Source organism: Uloborus diversus, chromosome 2, assembly GCF_026930045.1.
Source record: "Uloborus diversus isolate 005 chromosome 2, Udiv.v.3.1, whole genome shotgun sequence".
Lineage (NCBI taxonomy): Eukaryota > Metazoa > Arthropoda > Arachnida > Araneae > Uloboridae > Uloborus > Uloborus diversus.
This window is the reverse complement of record NC_072732.1, coordinates 188158115-188182901: the sequence shown is the minus strand read 5'-3', so window position 1 is coordinate 188182901 and position 24787 is coordinate 188158115. Positions and strand designations below refer to the sequence as shown.

At 33.3% G+C, this 24787-nt stretch overlaps 1 protein-coding gene across 1 annotated transcript in view; it reads left to right on the top strand.

The window, feature by feature from the left end:
- LOC129217572 (transmembrane protein 268-like) overlaps window positions 1-24787 on the top strand; it is a 39579-nt gene that overhangs the window by 2154 nt on the left and 12638 nt on the right. Inside the window, exons 2-5 of the mRNA XM_054851898.1 lie at window positions 9119-9626; window positions 16950-17065; window positions 17971-18204; window positions 21301-21411. Of these exons, the coding sequence (XP_054707873.1) occupies window positions 9140-9626; window positions 16950-17065; window positions 17971-18204; window positions 21301-21411 (948 nt within the window). The 5' untranslated portion in view covers window positions 9119-9139. The remainder of the gene's footprint in view (window positions 1-9118; window positions 9627-16949; window positions 17066-17970; window positions 18205-21300; window positions 21412-24787) is intronic.

The window sequence follows — 24787 nt, the reverse complement described above, 5'->3', positions numbered from 1 at the left end:
AATTCTTCCCTGCATGCTTAATGTAACACAGCTGAAAATTGGGCTTCCGAACCACACTTAGTTTGAAGACTTAGTTGTTGAAATATTTTCATAGAGAGCTTCCACCAAAACTTCCCATTCTCTAAACGTCACCCAACATAACCTAAAATTGTGTCTTTTAAACTTCACTGACGAAATCTTTCCAGAGAGACCCCTCTTCATTTAATAAAAATCACCAATTTTAGCCTAAATTTGAGTCTTTAATGTCAAAATATTTCCGGAGGACGTCTAGTAATGAAACCTCAGCAGAAATTGCGTAAAATTCCTTCTTAAAGACTCTAAATTAAAAAAAATTCTAAAGTTCATCCCCAAAAACCTTCTTTATTTAACATTTCCAAAGATAGCCTGTAATTGTTTTTTCCCCAAGTTCCACACAATGAAAAATTTTAAGAGAGAGCTCATGGCCTTCCATATCACCTTAACATTTTTACAGTTAGCTTAAAGTTCGTATCTTAAACTATTATTTGTGCAAATTTCAGGAAGGTGCATTGGATCCCTAAATATCACTAAAAATAGTGACTGTTGTTCAAACCACTCAAAAAAGAACTTCAATCTTTATTTCGATTTCACCTAACGTTACCTCCAAAAAAATGACATCCATTTTGCAAGTTTTGACATCAATCAATTTTGACATCAATTTTGCCATCAATTGGTTTTTGACATCAATTTTGCAAGTTTCTGCAGGAGGGACCTGACCTATTTGCTGTTATCCAAATGTATTTTTACTTACTAATGTGATAATTAACTCAGCTTTGTATGAGGTTCTTTCCCCTAGCATGGTTTGGGCTACTCCAGACTGATGAGCACAAATCTAGAGCGCAGGTTCAATATCTGGACTCTGTAACTGACTTTTTTGGTGCTTGCTTGCAGTTTTGTTTCCTCGGGCTATGGGGCGGAAATTTGTAGCTTTACGTTTATAGCTATTTGAGGTGCTTATAGTTTTTAAAGACTCTTAAAATGTTCGTAAAAGAATTTTCTTCAATTTACTACATAAACATTTTTCATAAGTAAAAAACCTAATACATATTTAAACTCTTCAGGAGAGGGACAAGGAACCCCTTTTAGAGAAAATTTCATATTGAAAATTTCACTATAAACAAGGATGTCTGTCTCTCTCAGTGCAATGTCCCCCCCCCCCCAGAATGAATGAGAGTGCCCGGTAAAATGAAAAAAAAAAGATCCTCTGAAACAGTGACTTACCACTTGTTGTTTTCTTTCTCATTCATTTATTGTTCCCAAGTAGTATTCAATATGTTTAACCAAACAGTTTCGATTGATTAATAAATAATAGAGACGTACCGAGTAGCACTTTGGCCGAGTTACCGAGTACTCGGCCTTTCACTACTCGGCCGAGTTACCAAGTACCAATTATGTTTTAAGAAGAACCACCGACACACATGTGATGAATTTTAAACTTATTGGAATAGTAGCATAGACCTCCTTGTCCATATAATAGTTTTTAAAACTAAATTCCTGCTGAAATTTAATTTTACATTATGTAAACAATTTTGTTTGTGTCAAAAATTTTACAAAAAACTTATTTTTAAAATTAAAAATAAATAAATAAAATGTATGATTAATCAAGTTGGAATTAAAACAGTCCGCCAAACATAGATAATTTTTAAAAGCAGATAAAACAAATGTGCAGGAACACTGCAGACACGTGTTTCTGCCCCCCCCTCCCCCCGTTACAAGGAACGTCTTTTTCAGTGCATAACATGTGAGCTAAGGAATGTAAAGACATTCAACAAAAAAATCCGACTTATGTCGGATGCCTTTAAAGCCACTAGCTCCCATTTTGTGCATTGAAAAAGGAATTCCTTGTAACGCCAAAACATGTGTCTGCAGTGTTCCTGCACTGTGCTTTCAACGTTGTTTTATTTCTTTTTATTTTTTAAGCAAAGGTATTTTTATATTTTTTATAAATAATTTTTGTTTGTAGCAAAAATTCATTTTTAATATAAAAATTCCATATTTTCTATGCTTACCTTTTTTGCATAATTTTTAATAAACAAGTTTTATTAACTTTGGGGACATTAAAATAAAGATTTATTCCATTGAAGCATTACAAACTTCATTATTCTCAAAATTTAAATTTGACTTATAAATTTTAATTGTAAATGATTGCAGAATATAATGCTTGCTCTTTTTTTTTTTTTTTTTATAAATTTTAGTATCTGTCTTGGACATGGCTACCACATTTCCGTCCAAGGGACGGAATTCCGTCTTTTCAAAAATTTCGGCCATCAGGGTTTTTTTTTCCATGTTCAAAATGATTTTTATAGATGAAACATGTCTTTACTTTTGAATCTCTCTCTCCGAAAAGGTCTTATTCTTCTGAGGACGAAAAACTGGCCTATCTGCTAAAGTTAAAAAGATAAGCTGTTTTTTTTTCAAAGAATAACTAAATAAGTTATGGAACTGATGTGATATACCCCACCCTTGGCGACTTTTTCCTGTTGGCGCCAAGAAAACGATGTATGACGACATATGTCATACATCGTTCTTAGCGATGCTTTTTTAGTGCCAACAGGGAAAAATCAGATAAAAAAACATGATCAAAGCACTTCAGAACACAATATATATAAAAACAACATAAAAGCACAACAAAAAACATCACAAATATATGCTTCAAAAATGTACAGGGCCAGGGTTTTTTGTAAACATATTAAAATACAATGAAATAAATTATTGTATTAATTACAGGTCGAAATTAATGCATTCATTTTTTTTTCATCATTTCTCCGGGATACGAGCCCTTGGTCTCATAGTACTTTCGTAATGAGACCTCGGCTCGCCGGCCCTGCCTCGGTCTCATTACGAAAGTACTATGAGACCTCTGGCTCGCCAGGACTTCGCTCCGCTCGGTCCGTTATCCCTCCAACTGTTAATATACATTACAGTCGGAGTATGGTCACAATTATGTATATTTATGTATATTATGCATATTCATGTGTATGTACACCCAAGGGTGGCTCCTTCCGTTCAGTGTACAATAATGACACAGTTTTAAGTGTGAAATATGCACCATTATTGTGCAGATTTATTAATAAAATTCAGCATTTTTAAGAGTACAACCGAAAGAACTTTCAATTGTTAACATAAAATTCAGTACCTAAAGGAGGCACGTTAATGTCTAAATAATTCGTGGCATCGATAAGAATTAACTTTTAGAACAAAATAACCGTACTATTTCTGTAAAATTAATTTACATACAGTAAAAATAAAGTTAAAAACTACAAGAACCCCTCAAGGATTTGTAAAAACAAAGAATTTTGGAAGTGAGAGGTTTTTTTTGAATTCTAAAATAAAGAACTTACCTTTTTATATGGTATAAATATTCACACTCAGTCTAAAACAATACATCATATGACAATGGCACGTTACAGATACACACCACGTTGGAGTTAACTTTTAATTAACCTTCAATTTTGAAGAAACTGGCATTTTCTAATGTTTTTACTTCAAAACACAACTACTGAATTTAAACTAACACAAAATAAGCATTCCTGTAAGGTATATTGCACGAAACAACACCACGTATCTCTCCTGCGTGAAACCCAAACAACCCAAGTAAACAAGTTTAAACAGATCTGTAAGATTGCCTTCGGGTTGTTAAACACAGGTTAGTTTGGCCAGGGATGCCATGCATAAAAAATTATCGCCTCATTGGCGAGAAAAATATTTTAATTTTGTGCAAAAAAATCGAATGTCGCCAAATGGGGGGGTATATCACATCTGTACCTAAGTTACTCAATCTGTTGATTTCAACCATTCTTATCTTAATCTGGAAAATTTTGTTAAAGTTTTTATCACAATGCATCTTATAGCCAAGAATCTCAAACCTGAATTTTTTTTAATTACTATTTTTTTGTATGAAATATGAACTATTTATGTAACATGAACTATACAATCTGAAGCTTTTTTTCTGCAGTAGCAAATAGTAAGTTTTTTATAGTATTTTATTATTAGGTTCTTTTTCTACTTTTAACTCCTAAAAATCTTGGACAATGATATGTTATTTTTTTATTTAGGTTTTAATTTTTACTTAATCTTACAATTTGGTTTTACTATATATTTAAAACATCAAAAATTAGCATTATATATGCCTAAAACATCAAACTAAGTGCTAACATTTTGGTGTCGCAAAATGGAGCCACGCGTTTTTCAGTACTGACCAATTTTTAGAGTAGCACCCATGGTCTTGGACAATATTCAATTTTTTGCAACTACTCGGTATTGGCCGAGTATCTGATCAGAATTCGGCGGAGTACCGAGTACTCGGCAAATTGGCTGAGCACCGAGTAGTTACAGAGTACTAGGTACATCTCTACTTAATAATTAGTCATTCATGGCACTTGTTTAAAAATAATAAATGATTCATATTGATATCAGAAGGATGTCATAACAAAGAAAGGAGGATGGAGAAAAAAAAGCACAATATATTTTTCATCACCTTTATTTTCCTCTGATATTCATTTTTTTTATAAGTTTTTTTGGGGGGATCATTTAAAACTTCTTCTTATACATTGGGGTGATGTGAAAAACAGAAATTCAAAGGACGGGAACAGCAAGGTGCAGAAAAGTTGTACACCTATACAACTCATTTAACCAGCTATTTAAATAAAATATTTAATATCTATTACAAAGTAGAGTAAATGAAAATCAAGGTAACAGTAGGTTCACTTTTTCAAATACAAGACTTCACGATTTTGAGCTTTTGACGAGAATCGAGTTGTTTCCTAGTCAAAAGTACTACTTTTAGTCACTGAAGTTGATAGAATGAGCAAAGACAATAAAATGGACCCAGAAAATACTTTCATTTTCCCAACATTTAATTTTTAATTTTTTAAAATGTCTTGATTTTTCAAACAAGGCATAACAAGTGATGAACTTTGGCTCATACTCCACTGGCAAACTGAATGCTTACGCTTGCTGTCTACCTCGTTTCCAGGTTATGATAACTTAGAAGTGAATAAAATATTGTGCTTTATACTTGCTATCAACCATATCGTTGCCACTACGTATGGATAAAGAAGCAAATTAAATATTGCACTAATGGCATCAGTGAATGGCATCTTCTCATCACTTGTGATATCACATGCCAAAGCATAAAATATGAATCTGTGCACCGATGAAAATAATTGTTAAAAATACTAAACTTTGTCAAATTATTTGAAAAATGGTCAAATCCCATGTTTTTAAGCATGCTCTGTCATAAACAAATACTTTGAAATTTTTGGAAATGACCCCATTGGAAAGGTTTTAATCTTTTAATAATTGGGAAGGAGCCATTGAAAATTTGCTGTGGTAGGCTTCTACTCTCTAGATTTTTCTGAAAAGGATTTTTGCAATGCTAAAAGCTGACCATGACCCGCTGGAGTGCTTTATTAAGACCATTTTAGCTGTAGTAGGGAAGAGTACTCTTTGTGAAATATTATTTGTATGTTTGACAACTGTGAAGTAATTTGTGATTGCTTCCCACTCTGTAAACCAGGGCCGTATCCAGAGGGGGGGGGGGGGGGGGGCCTGACGGCCCCCCCCTGAAACCCGAAATGTTTTGCACCGTAAAAGTTTTTTTTTTTTTAAATTCCTAATGTCAGAAAAGGAAAGTAACAATGTTTTTTTTTTAATTCTTAATTTTGCTACTATTAAAAAATTTATAATATTTTGAAGAAGTACAGAAAAAACAGTTCTAGTTCTCATTAGCTGCAAGGCACACTTGAAATTTAGACCTTTAATTAGGACTTCCTGCTCTCTTTCACAATTCAATTCAGGGCAGTCCAGGGTTAAGGTCGGCCCTTTGTCAGTTCGGTAGATTTTTCAAGTCTATCAAACTGACTTCTATGCACTTCCTCCTCCAGGGGCATGCACAGAAATTTTGGGGCTGTCACAAATGCTTCTTTTGGGCCCCCTCCATATTGCTTACCTATATTTTCAACCCTAGGTTTAAAAATATTGGGCCCCATTTAAGCTCGAGCCCGGGCCAACAGGTGTCCCTTCTCCCCTCTGTGCACGACCCTGCCCTCCTCTCCCTAAAACTCTTATAAAACTTACACTGTACTGATTTTGAGCCGGGGACTCCCCAAAGGCTGGGCCCCTAGTTTCCGATTAGGCGAGTATCTTGTTACCAAGATGTGACAAATTCAGCTCCTTGATACATCCTGAGTAAAAAATGCAAAAATCACAATTCTCGCGTTTTTGTAGCAAAACTTTCAAGATCATTTTTGTGACTGATATGTTTCTTGTCTTGCATTTATTTAATGCCGAATTCAGTATCATGGAAGTTCTTTTGTTATTGCTTGTTTTTTTTCTTACTTCTACTGCATACTGTTAATACCTTTAGTATGAGAAAAAAAAAAAAAAAAACCCTTACTCTACTCTCTTTCTTTTTCTGCACTACTTGTGATTGAAAAAAAAAAGTTTGTTTCGAGAAATATTTCGTTGCACTTATTTTTAACTTAAAATGGGTGTGTCTTACAAAGTTATAATCATTCTGTAAGACTGCAATCAACTTATGAAAAGTGTAAATAAAGAGCTTCAAATAATTTCAACTGTTCGAGAGTCTGAAAATTATTTAAGATTTTGAAATTCCTTGAAAAGTTCTTCAATTTTGTATCTTATCAAGAAAATAAAGTATGAATTGTCTAAATGGCCAGAATATTACTCTTCCGTTCTTATTTTCTGAATGTCTACACCATTTCTTTTAAACTATTTTGTACAATTTTCATACTATAGGGGATTTAATGAAAAAAAAGGGGGGGGGGTAGGAGGAGTGTTAAAAAACAAACTTCACTAAAAGCCGATATGAGCAGATGACGAAGTGCTTCTCTTTTCTCCTCTCTCGTTTTTCCCCTTTGTCCATTAAGTTCCATGATTTGTCGAGCAAGCAGTTTTTATTTTGTTTGATTTTGATTTGCAAAAGAATGTATAACTTTAAAAAAACTTTGATTGCCTATTTTTTTTTTCATATTTTTGTAGTCACAATTACCTAATATAAGGCTCAAAATACAGCTTTTTTTTCCGAAAATTTCTCGGGGGAAATCCCCGACCCCCTGAAATTATGGATGTTCTACATCCGACTTAAAGGGACACTCTCCTGTTATCCTTACCACTACAAGGTGAATAAGAAAAATAATAAGAAATTAAAATAACAACAGTTCAAACAGTGGAATCATTAAAAATCGAGACAAAAAGTCTTCTATGTTAACATTTTTATGCGTTTGGTGTGTCTATATATACTATATGTGTGTGTGTGTGTTAGGGGAGGGCAATGTGCTAATCCGGGCCCCTCCCGGAAAAAATTTCTGGATACGGCCTTGCTGTAAACAGTAAGATATTTTGTTAACACCTATCTCGCTTGGTAATGTTTGAATACTAGTTTTTGTCCCATGATTTGTTGAAAAAAATAAACGTGTTGGAGTTCTTTAATCAAGTCAAATGTAGTACTTAAAAGTGATATGCATATAGTTAAGTGCGCAAATTTTAGGTGCCGGGTAAACACTAAAATCACGAAAAATGAAATAATTCGATTATTTTTAGATAGTTGTGATATTCAATTGTTTTTCTAAATTAATATGACATACTTTTGTAATATACAAGGGCTGTTGGAAAAGTATTAGTAGTTCACAACGCATAGCTGCAGCATTTGAATTGAATTATAATGTTATTGTTGTGGAAGTGACCAAGAATTTCAATAACTTAACAAAGAGGTTTATGTAACATATGAAATGACTTGTTTTACTCAATAAGAGTATGATATCTAATAGTACCTACCTTATTTCTTAACTTTTAGTATTTTTTACTGTAGTCAGATTTCAGCTTTTTTAAAACTATTTTTTTCATTTTAATATTTTCTGTTTTAACCTGTCAACAAAAAAAAAAAAAAAAGTTTAATAGTGGGAGCAATACACACTTAACAATCAAGTATTTGAGTTTGATATACAAGAATGGTAAAATAAACTGAATCTTATTACGTCAAACTGATAGAAAATTTTAATTATAAAAAGTGATTGTTCTTACTTCATAAGACAACAGTAGAAATGAACACCTAACTTGATTCTACCTTTTGGTGTTCTTTCTGTAGTCTGGTTACACAAATTTTAATAAATTCATTTGAAACCAACTCTGAAAAAAAAAAAAAAATGATATCAATTGAAATGTAGCCTATGTTACCTGAGCCCTAATAACAAATCCATTGACACCTTATTCACTGAAATTGGGTGAATATTTAAGGCGCTAAGGTGGAACATACGTATATACAAACATAGGCAGGTTGGGTGTGGCACCTGTGAGACTGACTTTTAAAAAAAAGTGTGCTATTGAATTTTAACCTCATTATTAATTAAATGACCTCAAAAAATTAGAAACACAACCCCAAAAACAATAAGAGTCCTTCATTCTAATTCAAAGCTCTGTTTTGTTTTAAGGGAGGGTGGGGGATTAATAACACAAGAAAAATGCAAAACACACTTATTAAGTCAATTTTTTGTTTTTTAAGCATTGGAGTCAATCAATTTTATAATTTTTCAATTGATCGCTAATTTTAAACTTTAAAAAGTAGAGGAGCAAAGCAACGCTAATTTTACGCAAGCTATTGCCGCATTATCCCCCCCCCCCTATATGAGCCACTTATGCTATGCAACCAGAAAGCTTTGAAGTCCTTCTTTCTTCCCCCCCCCCCCCCCCATTTCGTTGAAAACTTGTCCACTAAAATAAGGTGTTTATTTTATGCAATGAGATGCTGCTTTTAGTTTCAGTGAAAATAATGCTTCTCAAAGCCACCATCTTTGTTTGCCCCTTAAAACCGCTGAAACTGCTATTGAGTGTTCCATCAAAGCTTATGTAGTAGTTGATTCTCTATTTAGCAATTGTCCTTAAGAAGAATACATCTATAAACAAAATTTTTCTAAAACTACAGTCGAAAGTTTGTAGCCAGGAAACGTCATTTTTAAATGGAAAAATTCATCAAATAGAGCATAATTAGACAGAAAACCGACTATAATTTTATACATGCTTAAAAAGCATTGATATCTAATTGAAATTCAGCATCATTAAATAGTGGTAAATTATATTTCAGCCTGATGTGATAGATTGAAAAATGGAAGAAAGTACTCGAGGTTCAACCATTCAAAATTGGAATCCTGATGCTACGCCTACCGAAAGAGGAAATTCGCCAGTGCAGTCTTGGATACGATTTGAAGAGGATGACAAAACAAAAGACGCCATAGCCACTATTGTTCCAACACAAACCATACAAGTAGATAACATTCTAAACTCCTCTCATTCTCTTACCGAAGTCTTGAGTGCGAGTGACGTCGAATTGCCTAATGAATCAAAAGCAACTTTGGAAATTTCTTCTTCCCCAAGTTCTGGTTTTACTCCAGGTCGTACTTCTCCCAACAGTGTTTTGCCCCCTCCTCCAAGACCAAATCGAAAATCTCCAACTACAGAAGCGCCTTTGAGTCGAAGCTCATGCCCTCCTGATGTGGGCAGGGATAATGGCCACAGCATGCAAGTCATACCCTTATCGGAGACAGCTTTGCAGCAGAGGCCAGTCAGCAACCATGGCATTAGCCAAGGATTTAGTTAGTATAATATTCATGAATTTTAGTTTGAATTTATGATGTGCATACATTTTGAAATTCTAGGTTCTTTTCAATAATAATTCAACCCTAAACTGGCAAAGTACAGTTTGACCACAAACTGTATGGGATTGGTAATCAACCAAACTAAGAGATTTCTATCTGAATGAATCGAGCAGGGGAGTAGGGAAAATAGCAATGGGATATTGATGCACACGTTTTATAATGTCACTAGTGTCTTATTAATTTATTGTATTCTCTAAGAAGGAAATAAGGGGAAACAAAAAGTTTCTGTGGAAACAACAAAAAGAAAATGACATGTTCTCATTATGTCCCAAAATGTAAAGGCAAAATGGGTAAGCTCAAAATTACGATGTAAAAAATGCATAAATTAATTTTTGTAGGGAGAATGGATGGAACGTAATTTAGATTTAAAAAAATATTGCTGTGAACAGATTACAATCAGTAGGAAACAGCGTCCAAATAATTAAGAGACAAAAGCACAACAAACTATGACCCCTGTAAACTAATAGTCTATTAATGCTAAATTATTATTAATTAAAAATTAACATAAATTAACTGTCCATTTCAGTCTATCAACCAGATATTTGCTTTTCTGTATTATCAGTGGTCAAACTGTACTTTGCAATGCTTTAATGAATGCAAGGATGCCCATATAGGGGGGGGGGGCAAGTGGGGGCTCAAGCCCCCCTCCCCGCCTTAGAAATTGGAACCTCCTTGCTTTTAGTACTTTTTTCTTTGCAAAAATGTAAAAACATTTCTTCTCTAACCATTGATGAATAATTTATAAAAAATGTCAAATTTTAATAAGTTTAATCTGCACTGAAATCGGTTTCTGTGGGGAAGTTATCCTGCTAAACCATGGGGGAAATATCTGAGCCCCCCTCCCCCTAAAATTATGCATATGGGCGCCTATGAAGGAATGCCAGACTAACATAATCATTTTCCTCGTAGTTTATAAATGGGTTTGCTTTTTAGTCAAGAAGAAATTGTAGTCAGAAGATTTAGATAAGCATGAGCACTGAACCTGTGTTTTATAGTTGTAATTAATATGCATTATTGGCAACATGATTAGCATTTCTCGATTAGTAGTTTAATCTCATTGTTTATGACTAAATAAACTTAAAATCATAATTTTCAAATTGTTTTTTCAGTGCAACTTTAAAAAAGCATATGTTTAGTTACTGAGATATTTTTTTTAATGCTGAGTGATTCCACCGTAACATGTGACATTTTTACACTATTTTTTTTTCTCTTGAAAGTTCTTTTTCATTAGCCAAGCGTAAAAAAATCCATGATTGGTTAATTTTATTATCTTATTTTATACACTCTTACAAAACAACTACATGCACAATATCATTATCCTCAGTTTCTTACAATTAGTTATTAATTGTATAAAAGTTGTAACGCATATAACAACTGAGATCCTAAACTGTCACACGTTACAAGCTTTAGGAAATTAATAATTAATTATAAAAACTGAATAATTACATTGTACATGTAGTTGTTTTAGAAAAGTATGTAAATAATTAATCAACGTTTGATTTTTGATGTAGAGGTAATGAAAAAGAACTTTGAAAAGAAGTAAAAATGTCACACACGTTACGGTGGAATCGCCCTGCTACAGAGAGAGAGCTAAAAATGCCTTATTCCTGCATCAATTTTTCATACTTAGAATGTATTTTAAGTTTATTAATTAACACTTGCATACAAAATTAATTAGAAAACTCATGTGAAAGCATTTTTAATTGCTTGGCCTGAATCTAACATTATTTCTTTTTACTATATGCTTGTTTAACTTTTATTTTTTTTTACGTGTAAAAGGGAATTATTTTTGTTTTTGGTAGAATCCATGTCAATTCAACAAGAAGTGTAACATGATGGTCTCGGATTTTTTTAAATTTAACATATGCTAACATTAATAAAAAATTAAGATATAAGTATTTTTCCCCCCAAAAAAATTCCTAAGCCGAGATACAGGTCGCCAAAGATGGCGGTCCTGTCATGATTTCTCACTTGGGATTTTCGTCAAACATTTTAAAGTTCATTATCTCAGTAATAGTAGAACATATTTTGTTGCGGTTTGTTTTATTTAAAAGGATATTTTTTCTTGTTTAAAAACATATGCAACATTTTGAAATATGTGCTTTAGTTTTTTTTCCATAGTATTTTGAAAAAAAAAAGTTTAAAGTAATTATTTTATATTTTTCTCAAATATGTCGATTTCAAAAATTTTCATTTTTTTAAAGTTCATTGGTACCACTGAGCACTACGTTCCCTGAAAAGGAAAACTTCCACTCTTTTGTTTAACAGATTTTAGAGGCATTTGAAAAAATGAAAGTTTTTAAGGAACTCTTCACGTAATGGCAGACCTGAAAATTCAAGGAAAAAAAATCGCAACAAGTGACCAGAGGACATTTTTAATTAAGTTATATAGCGAAATATTCATTTTGAGTCTCTACTTTTTCCAGAAATTTTGTTTTTTATGAAAACAGGAACGCAGCCTCCAGCCGATTCGCTGCATTTCCCCTTCAGCATAGCGCCGAAAGAATAGTTAAGCGCAATGCTGTTTTGTTCTCTCTAAATTCAATATCCAGGATAAAATGGCGACGCAAAATGAAAATTTCGTCTCTGATCACTTGTTGCGATTTTTTTTTTTTTTTTTTTCGAATTTTCAGGTGTGCCTGTAAATGAAAAGTTCCTTAAAAACCATCATTTTTTCAAATGCCTCTAAAATCTGTTAAACGGAAAAGTGGCAGTTCTCCTTTTCAGGGAATGTAGTGCTCAATGGTACTAATAAACTGTAAAAAAAAAATGAAAATTTTTGAAATTGTCGTGTTTGAGAAAAATCAAAAACATTATTTTAAAATTTTTTTTTTTCAAAAGACTGGAAAAAAAACTAAAGCACATATTTCAAAATGTTGCATATGTTTTTAAATTGGAAAAAATATCCTTTTAAATAAAATAAACCGCAACAAAATATGTTCTAAAGTTTCTGAGATAATGAACTTTAAAATACAAATACAAAAGTGACGACCAGCAACAGGCTCTGGTGCCCAGCTAGACTGGTCCCAGTCAATTTACAATCCCCAGTGAAGATCAATGGCCCTCTTAAAACTATCTACTCCCTTGCTCATTACCACCTCTTCTGGTAAACTTCCAAAGTTCCACCACCCTTCTAAAATAATAATTTTTCCTAACATCCATGTTAGCCTGAGATTTAAATAGCTTAAAACAATGACCCCTTGTCCTGTTTTCAGTGCTAAACTTCAGCCCTGTAACATCTTTCATTTTAATAAATTTAAACAACTGAATCACGTCCCCTCGGTCTCTTCTTTGCTCAAGACTGTACATTTTTAGCCTTCTAAGCCTGGAATCATAGTCTAAGTGAGAAAGTCCATTTATTAGCCTTGTAGCCCGCCTTTGAACCCTTTCCAATACATTAATGTCTTTCTTAAGATAAGCAGACCAAAACTGAACAGCATACTCCAAATGAGGTCTTACCAAACTTCTATATAAGGGCAGAAGAACTTCTTTAGATTTGTTTGAAATAAATCTATTGATAAACCCAAGCATCTTATTGGCCTTGTTACTAGCAATGCTGCACTGTTGGCTAAACTTTAAGTCCTGACTTATTAAGACCCCCAGATCAGTAACTTTGTCTGCCTGACTAATGACTGAATCTTGCAAATAATAACTTGTACACTTATTTCCATTCCCTAAATGTAGCACTTAACATTTCTCAACATTAACAGCCATACCCCATTTATCAGCCCACTCTGTAATATGATCTAGATCCTCTTGCAGCTGTTTTGCTTGTTCTTCATTTTCTACAGTCCCCATAACTTTGACATCATCAGCAAAACAGTTCATGTTCCCAGAAATATTTTTGTGAATATCGTTCATAAAAACAATGAACAAAACAGGCCCTAACACTGAGCCTTGAGGAACCCCACTTAAAACCTCACTCCAATTAGAATAATTTCCCCTTACAACTACCCTTTGTTTCCTTCCAGTCAGCCAGTTTTTTACCCAAATGAAAGTTTTCCCTCCTATTCCTATAACAGCTAATTTGCTAAGTAGAGCAGCATGCGGTACCTTATCGAAAGCTTTTTGAAAATCAATGTAAACAACATCTACAGGCTTCTTATTGTCCAAAGCCATGGTTACTTTGTCATAGAAATGTAATAAATTAGTTGCACAAGATTTTTACCTTTCCTGAGACCGTACTGAAAACTAGTCAATAAATTATTAGTCTCTAGAAAATTCGCTATCTTAATTTTTATTAATGTTTCAAAAATTTTGCAAACCACCGAAGTTAGACTCACAGATCTATAATTTCCCGCATTCCCTTTAGACCCATTCTTGAAGAGCGGTGTAATGTTAGCCAGCTTCCAGTCCTCTGGCACTGTCCCCGAGTTATAAGAAGCATTGAAAATATTTACGTTACATCTGCTAATTCCTCCGCACATTCAACTAAAATTTTTGGATAAATATTATCAGGTCCCGGAGCCTTAGTCTCTTTAATTTTTTTCAAATGAAGTAAAACGTCATCCCTGGAAATACAAAGTCCTCAAGCTGTACTATAGCTTGTGTCTTGCTGGTGTCAACTGTTGAGATACAGTTATCGTTAAAAACACTCGAAAAAAGTTATTAAGAACATTAGCAATATCACTATCGTCCTGAATAAAAATTCCGTGCTCATCAACGAGTGGCCCAATATGACTATTTCGAACTTTCCCCGAATTAGCGTATGCAAAAAACCTCTTGGGATTCCTATTTATTGCTTTACGGGACTCGAACCTGGGACCTTCTGCTTGGAAGTCAACCATTCTAACCACTGACTTTTGAAAGTGAGAAGACCGCGATCTTTGGCAACCTGTATCTCGTCTCAGGATTTTTTTTGGGCAAAAAAAAAAAAAAAAATATTTCTTAATTTTTTATGAATTTTAACATATGTTAAATTCAAAAAAATCTGAGACCCTCATGCTACACTCCTTGTTGAATTGACATAGATTCTACCTTTTAATATTTTTCAATGTATAGTACAACCTCGTTAATTGGTACTAACTAGTGATGTGCCGGATCGTTAAAAAAGTAGATCCGCGGATCCGGATCCGGATCATTAGTGACAAGATAAACAGGATACGGATCTCAAAATTGTTTTTCCCAATTCAACCATCCAAGTGTAAAATTTGTTACGGAAGGTATTCCCGTCAGAATAATGGCAGTTTCTTCAAAAAATGTCAACTGCTGCAAAAATATAATCAAGACTATGATTTACTCTTTAAAGAAATCTTCGTTAAAATTGAGGGAGAGTTGGAAGGAATGGGTCAGCTCTGCATTAATGCTTAGATGGAATGTGAAAAATGATTTCTAGCATACTCGGTAGATGTAGAATACAGAAGCAAGAGTCTAAAGTTGCTACTGGATAGGCTAGAAACAATTTTTCCTATTTTATTTCAGCATAAATGCAGCGCTGACCCATTCCACCGAACTTCTCCGACCGACGAAATACAGAGGCGGGAACACCTTTACAAGCAGTAAATAGAGAATTTAGTCTCACTTTTTTTAAAGGATGCCGAGAAAAACACAAATGAGGAATTACAGAAACCCCAAATCAATAACAAAAACTAATATTAAATTAAAAAACATAGCATGTCCCAGAGAGCCGACCTCATATTAGGATGAATTTCGCGGGTCAGAACACACATTTGTTAACAAATATGACTGACAGTAGGTAAATATTTTAAATCATTGAGCTTTTTCTCCTTATCTTCCGACTATGAAATCACTACTAATCACGCGTATAAAGGCTTAGAATTGCATTTAAAATTTACTTAACAAGATTATAGCTCCTACTGTATATAAGTAGGAAGTTTCAAATAAACGTCAAACGCAGAAAACTTCGTTCTTTCAATTAAGGCCAACATTTTTAACGTATGGGTAAATTTTTACTACCATAATTGTGAAAAAAGTTAAATCGGTTTTTAATCAATATCTCCGGTAATTAAAGTTCTAAATAAACGAGGCCAAGCTGAGAACACTTTCGATCAAGTCACCTTTTGAACAAAAAATGAACTATAAAAATCGGTTCATCTGTTTAGGAGCTACGATCCACCAAAAGACACACTGATACACACTTCTAAAACTTATTTCCCCTTCCTTTTTGCAACAAAGGGGGGGGGGGGGGAGAACAAATTGGCTTCTGAAATGATACCTTATAATTTAAATAGGGAATAAAACCTAATTTAAACGGAATTTAAGAGTCTTTTATTCAAATATTTAAGACATTTTAGAAAAGAAATGATCCGTTTAAGATTCGTCAAAAAAGTAACGGATACGGATACAGATCTTTATTTTCCCTCGGATATCCACGGATACGGATATCCGGAACATCACTAGTACTAACTGGGAAAAAAGGCAATCCGAATGAATGAAAATCCGGGTAATAAGCACACAAATCCTTAAGTAAACAGACGTACCATCTCATTTGGTAAAAAACCCTATTTTGTAGCAAAATTATACAAAACTGTATAAAAGACATCTATAAAACATCAAGACAATTTTTCACATCTTTTCCTAACAAAGAATTGTTTCACTTTTCTGGTTCAAACAAGTGTGCCATTTTAATAAAGCACGATCAATCTAACGCTTTATCATTATAGACGTTCATAGAGGGGTTCTTTTTGATCAAAAATACATTCTAGAGGATTTTTAATCACAAATACCTTTCGGAGGATTATTTTTTAAACCAAAAATACCTGTTCTGATCAAGAAAACTTCTTAATCAGAGCAGTCCTTTCATACGTTTAAACTACCGTGTTTTGTAATAGAATAATGTATTTATGTTAAAACCAATGCCTCTGGGGGAGGGGGGGGGTCCCCTCTTTGATGCACCCAGGGTTGCCCACCTCCCTAAGGGCAAGGGTACACACCCCTAAGTACCGTGAATACCCCCCCCCCAAGGCAAGAGTCCTCCTAAAAATGAAGAATACCCCTCAAAACAACCCCTTCTAAAAATTTCAATGGCTCAGTCAGCGCCATGACCCCCCCTTCCCTAGATGGGCACCCCTGGCTGCACCACTAAACTGAACAGAAGCTGTACATTTAACCAAAATAAAAAGCATATGTACTTTTAGTAAAGCTTACTTATAGTTACGTTTTCACTATCATAATTTAAAATTATTGATGCGAACATAAATTTTTTTATAAGCTACAATTTGATATGGAGAAACGAGGTTCTGCTGTATGTGCTTTTTTAAATAAATAATTTATTCTGTTTCCTTTTTTCTCTTTTTCAAGGTAATGGAGATGTAATAGTAACATTGCTTCCTGTGAACAATAAGTGTCCTTGGGTCACAAAAGCACAATTTAAACCAGAACTTGTTCCTGAAGAACTGATGGCTCAGGGCTTAACAGTAAATATTTGTTATTATGTGTAAATGTTTTAATCCTTTGTTGTGTTTATTATTTTTTTTAAAGTACTACTTATTATGATCATCTCCAATTATTCGCTTTTATAAGAATTATACTTTCTCCAGAGTTACTGAAAATTTTGTTTTGTTTGTAAATGTGCCCTAATCCATTTGAGAATGTTTTTTGTGTCTGAAAAGTTTAAAGTCTAACAAACTTTAGAGAATCTAAGGCAACACTAATATGCCAGTAATCAGTACCAAAGTATTCAATCGGGTTGTTTCCAAAATTTTTAAATTGTTTTTTTTCTGAAAGAACATGCTTAAAAACATAGGATCTGACCATTTTTTAAATAATTTGCTTAAGTTTAATATTTAAAAAAAAAAATACTTAAATCGGTGTGCTTTCATTGTTTATGCTTCTGTAAGATGTCATCACAAATGATGAAATGCCAGTCAGTGTTGCCATTCACAGTGCAAAATATTTAATTTGCATCTTTACTCACATGTATTGGCAACGATATGGTTGATAGCAAGCGTAGAGAGCAATTTTAATTCGCTTCTTGATTATCATAACGTGGAAACACAGTAGAAAGATGCGCCAAATAGCATCATTTGTGATGTCATCGACCAGGTCTTGTTTGAAAAATCGTACATTTAAAAAATTAATTAAAAAATAACTGTTGGGAAAATGAAAGTATTTTCTGGGACCTTGTTATTTTATTTTATTTTTTGCTTATTCTATCAATTTCAGTGACAAAAAGTACTACTTTTGACTGAAGGAAACAACCCCATTCTAGCACTTAATTTGGGATGAAGGGAGTAATTAAGTGATAGTTAAATTACAAAAAAAAAAAAAAAAAAAAACTTTCAAAATTTAACTAACTGCAATATGTTTATTCGATTTCTAGCTGACTGTCGAGGATTATGTCCTGTCAATGCAGGTGCTTGTGAATGATGTGAGATTCAATTTATACAACGTCTGTTACAAGCGAGTTCTCATTTTATGGATCATGCTTGGTTTCATCATCTTACTGTCCTTGCTCTTTTCTGGCGTCAGGGGTCTTGCATTGTTTGGAGGAGGAATAGTGTGGCTCATCATCAATGCTGTTGGGATATTTGTTTGCATGTGGGTCAAAATAAAGGTATAACACGTTTTGTTTATTCACTATTTAACCCTTTCCCATGCGGTGATCACAAAAGAGGACACCAATTAAACAATTTCTAAACAATATTTTTTTTCTCTTTAAAATCTCAAATATTGATAGTGTTCTCATAAATGCTATGGACGGGAGCAGTACAAAAAGGTCTTTTTCTGCTTTCTCAATTTCTTATTCAAATCTCCCCCATTTTCGAACCCAAAAATTGAAAATTTCTTAAAATTTGAGAATTTTTAATCTATTTTAAAACAGTCAACCAATTTTCTAAATTTTCCCTGAGGTGTTCAATTCTATTGCTGTAAAAGATTTAAATTTATGTTGTTAAAAAAATTTTATGCTTCTATTTAGTTCAAAATAAAGATTTTTCATTATTGCAATATCATGGTTCGAAGTTCAGGAAACCCTAGTCCCACTTTTGCGAATGTTTGTTGTGAAAATGAACTGGCTCAAACAAAATTTTTTTTTCTTTGATTGTGTGTGTGTGTGTGTGTGTGTTTTTTTTTTTTTAAACGGAGACTCCCAGCCTTCTGTTTCCATTTTTAATCTGAACTTTTTGTTGCTCACTTTTGAATTGTTTAAATAAATAAATAATTAAAGGAATAAGTTCATAAAATAAATAAAATAACCTTAACATTATATGGGGACAAGTGCATCCTTTGACTGCTGTTCTAATTTGCAGTTTTTTGCTTATTTTAAGGCACACTTTAGGAGAAATAGTTCTTTACTTAATAATTAAAAAATCATGGTTAGTCAATGCCACAAATATGGTATTAAATATTCATAAATTGGTTCCTATAAAACAGATGAAATTAATGCAATAAGCGTCAAGTCATGATAACAACAATACTTGGTTTATGATTTTTATTCCTTGTCCATATTTTCTCATGCTATTTAGAATTTTTTTAAATATTTGGTTGACCAGGATTATTTGTAATTATTCAGAGTGATAACTAGTGTTCCAAAATTAATATTGGTACCTGGGGAAAATAAGCTCATTTAGTTATAGATGAAATTTTAATTTTTTCTTTGAAGAAAGTCAATTCAGAAATTAATAAACTGAAGTGTATAGGGAAATGGTCTAGCACATAGCAGAACAGAAGATTATGAAAGCATTTAAAGAAAAATTGTTTTTATGAAAATGAATAATTATTTTGTATTTACTGCTAATCATTTCACTACTTGTTAGCCTAAGGTCCTATATATGGCCAAATCAATATTTCTTTACATCCATCAAAACTTAGTTGTATCAGTTTTCTTTATGAAACTATTTATTACTCTTTAGTTAGAAAAGCCAAGGATAATGTAATTACAGTAAACTCTCGATTATCCGCTGAATAGGGTGGCGCAGAAACCACGGATAATCTGAATAACAGGGAAAAAATGATACTAGTGTTTACAATAGCTAAAAAAATATGAATAATAGTCACACATACATTTAAATTATAGCTAAAAGCATTTTTACATTGCATCTACGAACATTGAATGTAAAATATATGTATAAAAGCAAAGAATAATGCAATCAGTAGTTTTAACGAGCTGATGTGTGCCTCACATGACTTCCTTTTCTCCAATTTAATGTCATTTTCCCGTTATTGGTAATGTTAATGTGATTCAATATACTTTGTAAATATCACCAACCGGGGCCAATCCAGGATATTTTTCTCGCTACCTATTTTTGTGGAAGTATTGCATCATTCTATTTTTGTGAAAGTTTTTTTTTTATCAACATTGTTTTTGTGCACTTTTAGAGGCATCCTATTTTTGTAAAAGAGAAGTAGAACACGTGAAATTTTAATTTGAAAAGTGTAAATGTAATCTAGTATTATTTTTAACAGGTTTCTTTTTTTTTTTTTTGAGGGGGGAGGGAGCTAAAAAACTAAGAAGAACCAAAAATACCATCGTAATCTCAGCTTAATGGGCTATGTACTGTGTACAATATTCTAAATTATGAGAAAAACGGTTCCCCAAAACATGTTAAAAGATTGCGATAATATTGCATAAATACACTTTGGCGAGAAACAGCTAAAAATTAGTTAAAATACCACAAAAAGGTTGCTATTTAAGCGATTGTTCATATAAACCTGTTTAGAATTTTATTTCATAAGTAAATTTTGTTTTAAACAGAGAAACAAATTTTATATTTTAAAATGCGAATTTTTGTGAAATTTTCTATGTTTTTGTGAAGCTACCTGATTTTATTACTTGATTTTTGTGAAAGGTACCTATTTCAAAACAAGATTTTTGTGAAGGTACCGAAAAACGGTAGCAAAATCAGCCTGTATTGGGCCCTGCCAACAATGGCCAAATTGAAACCAGATTTTAAAAAAATGCCAAATTGGCGACCAAAAGACTGGCGATATATCGCCAAGTGTCCGCCAACTTGTCACACCACTTGAATTTACATCGAAGTTAACAGTGATTTCCCCCTGAAGCGGGGCAAAAGACCCCCTCAAAAACACCCGAATGCAACCAAAAGTGGAGGTGCACAACTAGACCCCACTAGGAGTCTACATACCAAATTTCAACTTTCTAGGCCATACCGTTCTTGAGTTATGCGACATACGTACGTACAGATGTCACGAGAAAACGCGTTGTAACTAACTCGGGAATCGTCAAAATGGATATTTCGCGTGTCTATATGTTTTTAGGCACTTATCCTTGTGTGGTGGAGTCAAAAAAAACTCAACATTCTTTTGAGGGTGAGCAAAATGGAAATTAAGGTTGATTTTTGAGTAAAAATTTTTTTGCGAATACAATACTTCCTTTTTTGTAAAAGGAAGTAAAAACATTTAATGACTATTGAAAAAAGAAAATTGCAAAACGACCCGCGGGTAATTTGACCGCCGATTAATCAGAAGTTTACTGTAGTTTTTTAAGCAATTCGTTTCAGCCCGGAGGTTTTATGAGAAAGTAGTACTTCACGATATCTCCTACAAATTGCTAGGAGAATATTAGGTCTTTTTGTATTTTACTTCTAAGTCATTTATTTTTTGTAGTTTATCTTCCAAAAACAAACTGATATTACTTTTTCAAAAATCATGTGTAATTTTGCTTCAGTCAATTTCATGCTTTCTGTTATAGCTGTATCGGATGTTGGAACAATGCATGGCTAGTGTGAACGCGATGCTATATAAGCATCGAATATTAATTGGTTTAGATGACAGAGGAAAAATATCCTGCCACAAAGTGAATGTATCCTTATGTGTGTAATTTTAAAATATGTATATTGCTGTATGTATATGTATATGTATTAAAAGTTTATAAAAAATATGTATATTGCTGTGAAAGTCTGAAACCTGGAAAATGTTAACATTAGCCAGTGAACATCAACATGCACATACCGAAGACACTGGTGGAAGACCGAATATTACTGGTAATTCAGAGGTGAAAGTCAACATTCTCCAATTTCTTTCAAGGTAATACAGTAAAACCCCTCCTAACGGACACCCCTCTTACGCGGACATTTTTTAATTCCCCAGTTCCAAGGCAAATAACATTATTAAACCCCTGTACTATGGACACCTCTTTACTGCGGACAAAAAAAATTGTTCCTTTACTGTCAGCATTAGAGGGGTTTTACTGCATTAATATTAATTTTAATTTTCAATCATTTGTATTTTTACATGTTAGTGTATATTGTATGTCTAACAGTTTCAGGGGTGCTCACAGGGGGGGATTATGGCGCAAGTTGCACCATCAAAATTTTTGGTGGGGATTTTTTTTCCAGAAGGTTTTTTTTTTAAATTTAGAACATGGATTTTTTAAAATTTTTTTTGAAAGAAAAAATATTTAAACTTATTCAGCAAGAAATAGATGCATTAATAATACTTTTTCCGCATACTTTTCAGGGCCGTCGCTGTAGCAAGCCCCCCCCCCCTCTCCGTTTTTCAGAAGTGCGGCCGCCAATTTCATTTTAGCGATGCAACTAACGAAGAAAAAGGAAAACTCTTCATTGTTTTAAAAAATCAGAATCGTAATTATAAATGAACACGAGAAATAATAGTGACAAAAAGTATTTTTTCTGTCAAATTTGAATAGAAAATGTAATCTTTACAGGGTTGCCACGCACCTGGAAAACATGGAAAACCTGGAATTGTCAGGGAAAATGAAAATCAGCTAAAATGGTCAGGGAATATCACAAATTGGTTGAAATTTCTGGAAATGTCAGGGAATTTGTTTCTAATTTTCCCCGTCTTGTGGGTGAAATTGCTCTTCATTCAGTTTTTTTTTCTTCATGAAATGAAGGATGGTTACAAAAATTTAAAGTCTCAAAATTTGTGCCTTTATTAAAACTTTTTTTGGAAATATGCCAACATTGAAACTGGCTTTGCCGAAAATTGCTTAGTGCGTTTGAGATTTCAGTTCTTTTTCAAAAAAAAAAAGTACCAATTGGAAATCGCTGATTTCTTAAAGCATTTGTAATCAATGAAATTTAATTTTTAGTTTATCTGAACGTATAATATTGATTACAATTATTGATAATTTTTTAAGCATTATTTGATTCATAAAGGAGGTTTATTTACATGAAAAAATATATTGTGTTGGTATTTAATAACGTAAGTAGATATTCATTAACCTGGAATTTTTTCTAAAAGCAACTGGAAAACCTGGAATTGTCAGGGAATTTCATTCTTGAGCTTCTGTGGCAGCCCTGTCTTTAAATACAATTTAGGAACATCCATTATTCTCTTTTATCAAGAGTATCTAAGTAAGGGCTGCGGAAATGTATGCTTCAAACATTTTTATTAACACAAAAAAAAGTATTCAGTACAGTAGACTCTTCACTAGGCCTCAGACTGCGTATGCCAAGTCGAAAACTATGGGCTCGGCTTGAATTAAAATATTGTGAATAGAGTAAAATTTGAATAATGGGAGGAGGACAGGCGACCAAACTAACATGTTGCACGCCTTGTTTCTCGGCGGCTCTGGTTATACAAAACCATGCTTCATGGTTCTGCAGTTTAAAAAAAATGAAAATACAGAAATAAATAGGACAGTCCATGGGATAGGCGTCGCCGAAACATTCCCATGTGTACATATTTTTTTTTTTGATGAAAAATGCTGTCCTGAAAATTATTGATAAGTGAAGAAAAATGTATGGGTCGCCAAAATGAATTTCAAATAGAGAGATAGAGAAAAACAGTTAAATGCAAAAAGAGATTCAAAGTATTATAATGAATCCTCACACTAAAAGTTCTAAATGTTTCAATGTAAAAATTGTAAGTAAATCAAAATTTGATGAAGAGATGCAAGTGGCATATTTAAAATAAAATGAAGTGGAATAGAGATCTAAGGTATCGTAGAAAATTACCACATCTGTTCAAAATGTTAAAAGTACTTTTTCTAAGGCCCCAAACACTTGTATTGCAAGAAAACAAAAATATTATGCGGGAAATTGAAAACTTTATTATGGAAAATCCAAGCAAATAATCGTGTTTGGCAAAGGAAAATTGGGAAAAAAATTACCACAATGTGTTTATCAATTATTGAAATTTACAATGAAGATAGGAGGGACGTAGCTAAACTGAAAGGAAGAGTGGGGAACTCCAAACCCTTCTTTTTACGTCCTCAAAGCTATCCTGGAAGTGAGTTTTTAAAACTTAGGTATTGAAAAAATCCCGGGAAAATGTTCTCAAACCCCATCCCTTACCCTAACGTCATTAAAGATGGCCTACACATAAGTACTTAGGACTGCAATTTCAAAAAGTCGTGAGAGTGCTCCCAACGTCTCAAAGAAACACCCTCTCAATTAATCATTCATCATCATTCAAGGTCGAATAAATTTTGTCTTTTGGACTTTAATTCTAAAAAAACTTCCTGAGATGTTCCGAAACTGTCGTTCTTCAAATAGTACCGAAGATCCTCAAAAATTTCATTGTTAAAGCTTCAATTCAGAAAATTTTTCGAGGGAGATCTCCAAAACCTTCTGTTCCTCTAACAGTATTTAAAATCGTCTACGATTGCGTTAATTGAATTTCAATTTTGAAAATTTGCCAAGGGAGGACTCTGAATCTCTCCACCCATTAACATTACCAAAAATGTTCGAAAACTTCGGTTTCAACAGATCGAAGTTTTTTCGAGAGAATGCCTCCCCCCCCCTCTCTTTCGCCAACATCATCAAAAGATGTCTTAAATCTCGCTTTTAGTGCTTCAATTACAAAACATTTCTGGTCTCGAGCCCTTTCAAAACTCCCCTTTTCATCGAAGGTTGGCTTAAATTACGTTTTCGGAGCTTTAATTTCAAGAAACTGGCGGTGCACTTACAAAAAAGTCTACAATCTCGTTTTTAAGGCTTCAAAATTTCCAAAAATTTCGTGTGGGGGGTGCATATCTTTTCCCCTTAATATCACCATATATCATCTAAAACTGCATTTTTCAAACTACGATTTTCAGATTTTTCCCAGGAGAGAGTCTCCAAACCCTCCTTTAAGTGTCATAATCACAAATAATTCACAATTGGGAATGCGTGCTTAAAGTTTGCATTTTGAAAAATTACAGAACGATGACTCCGAGTCTCTTCCTCCCTTAACACCCCCACAGGTCGTGTAAAATCTGTGTTTTTCAAATA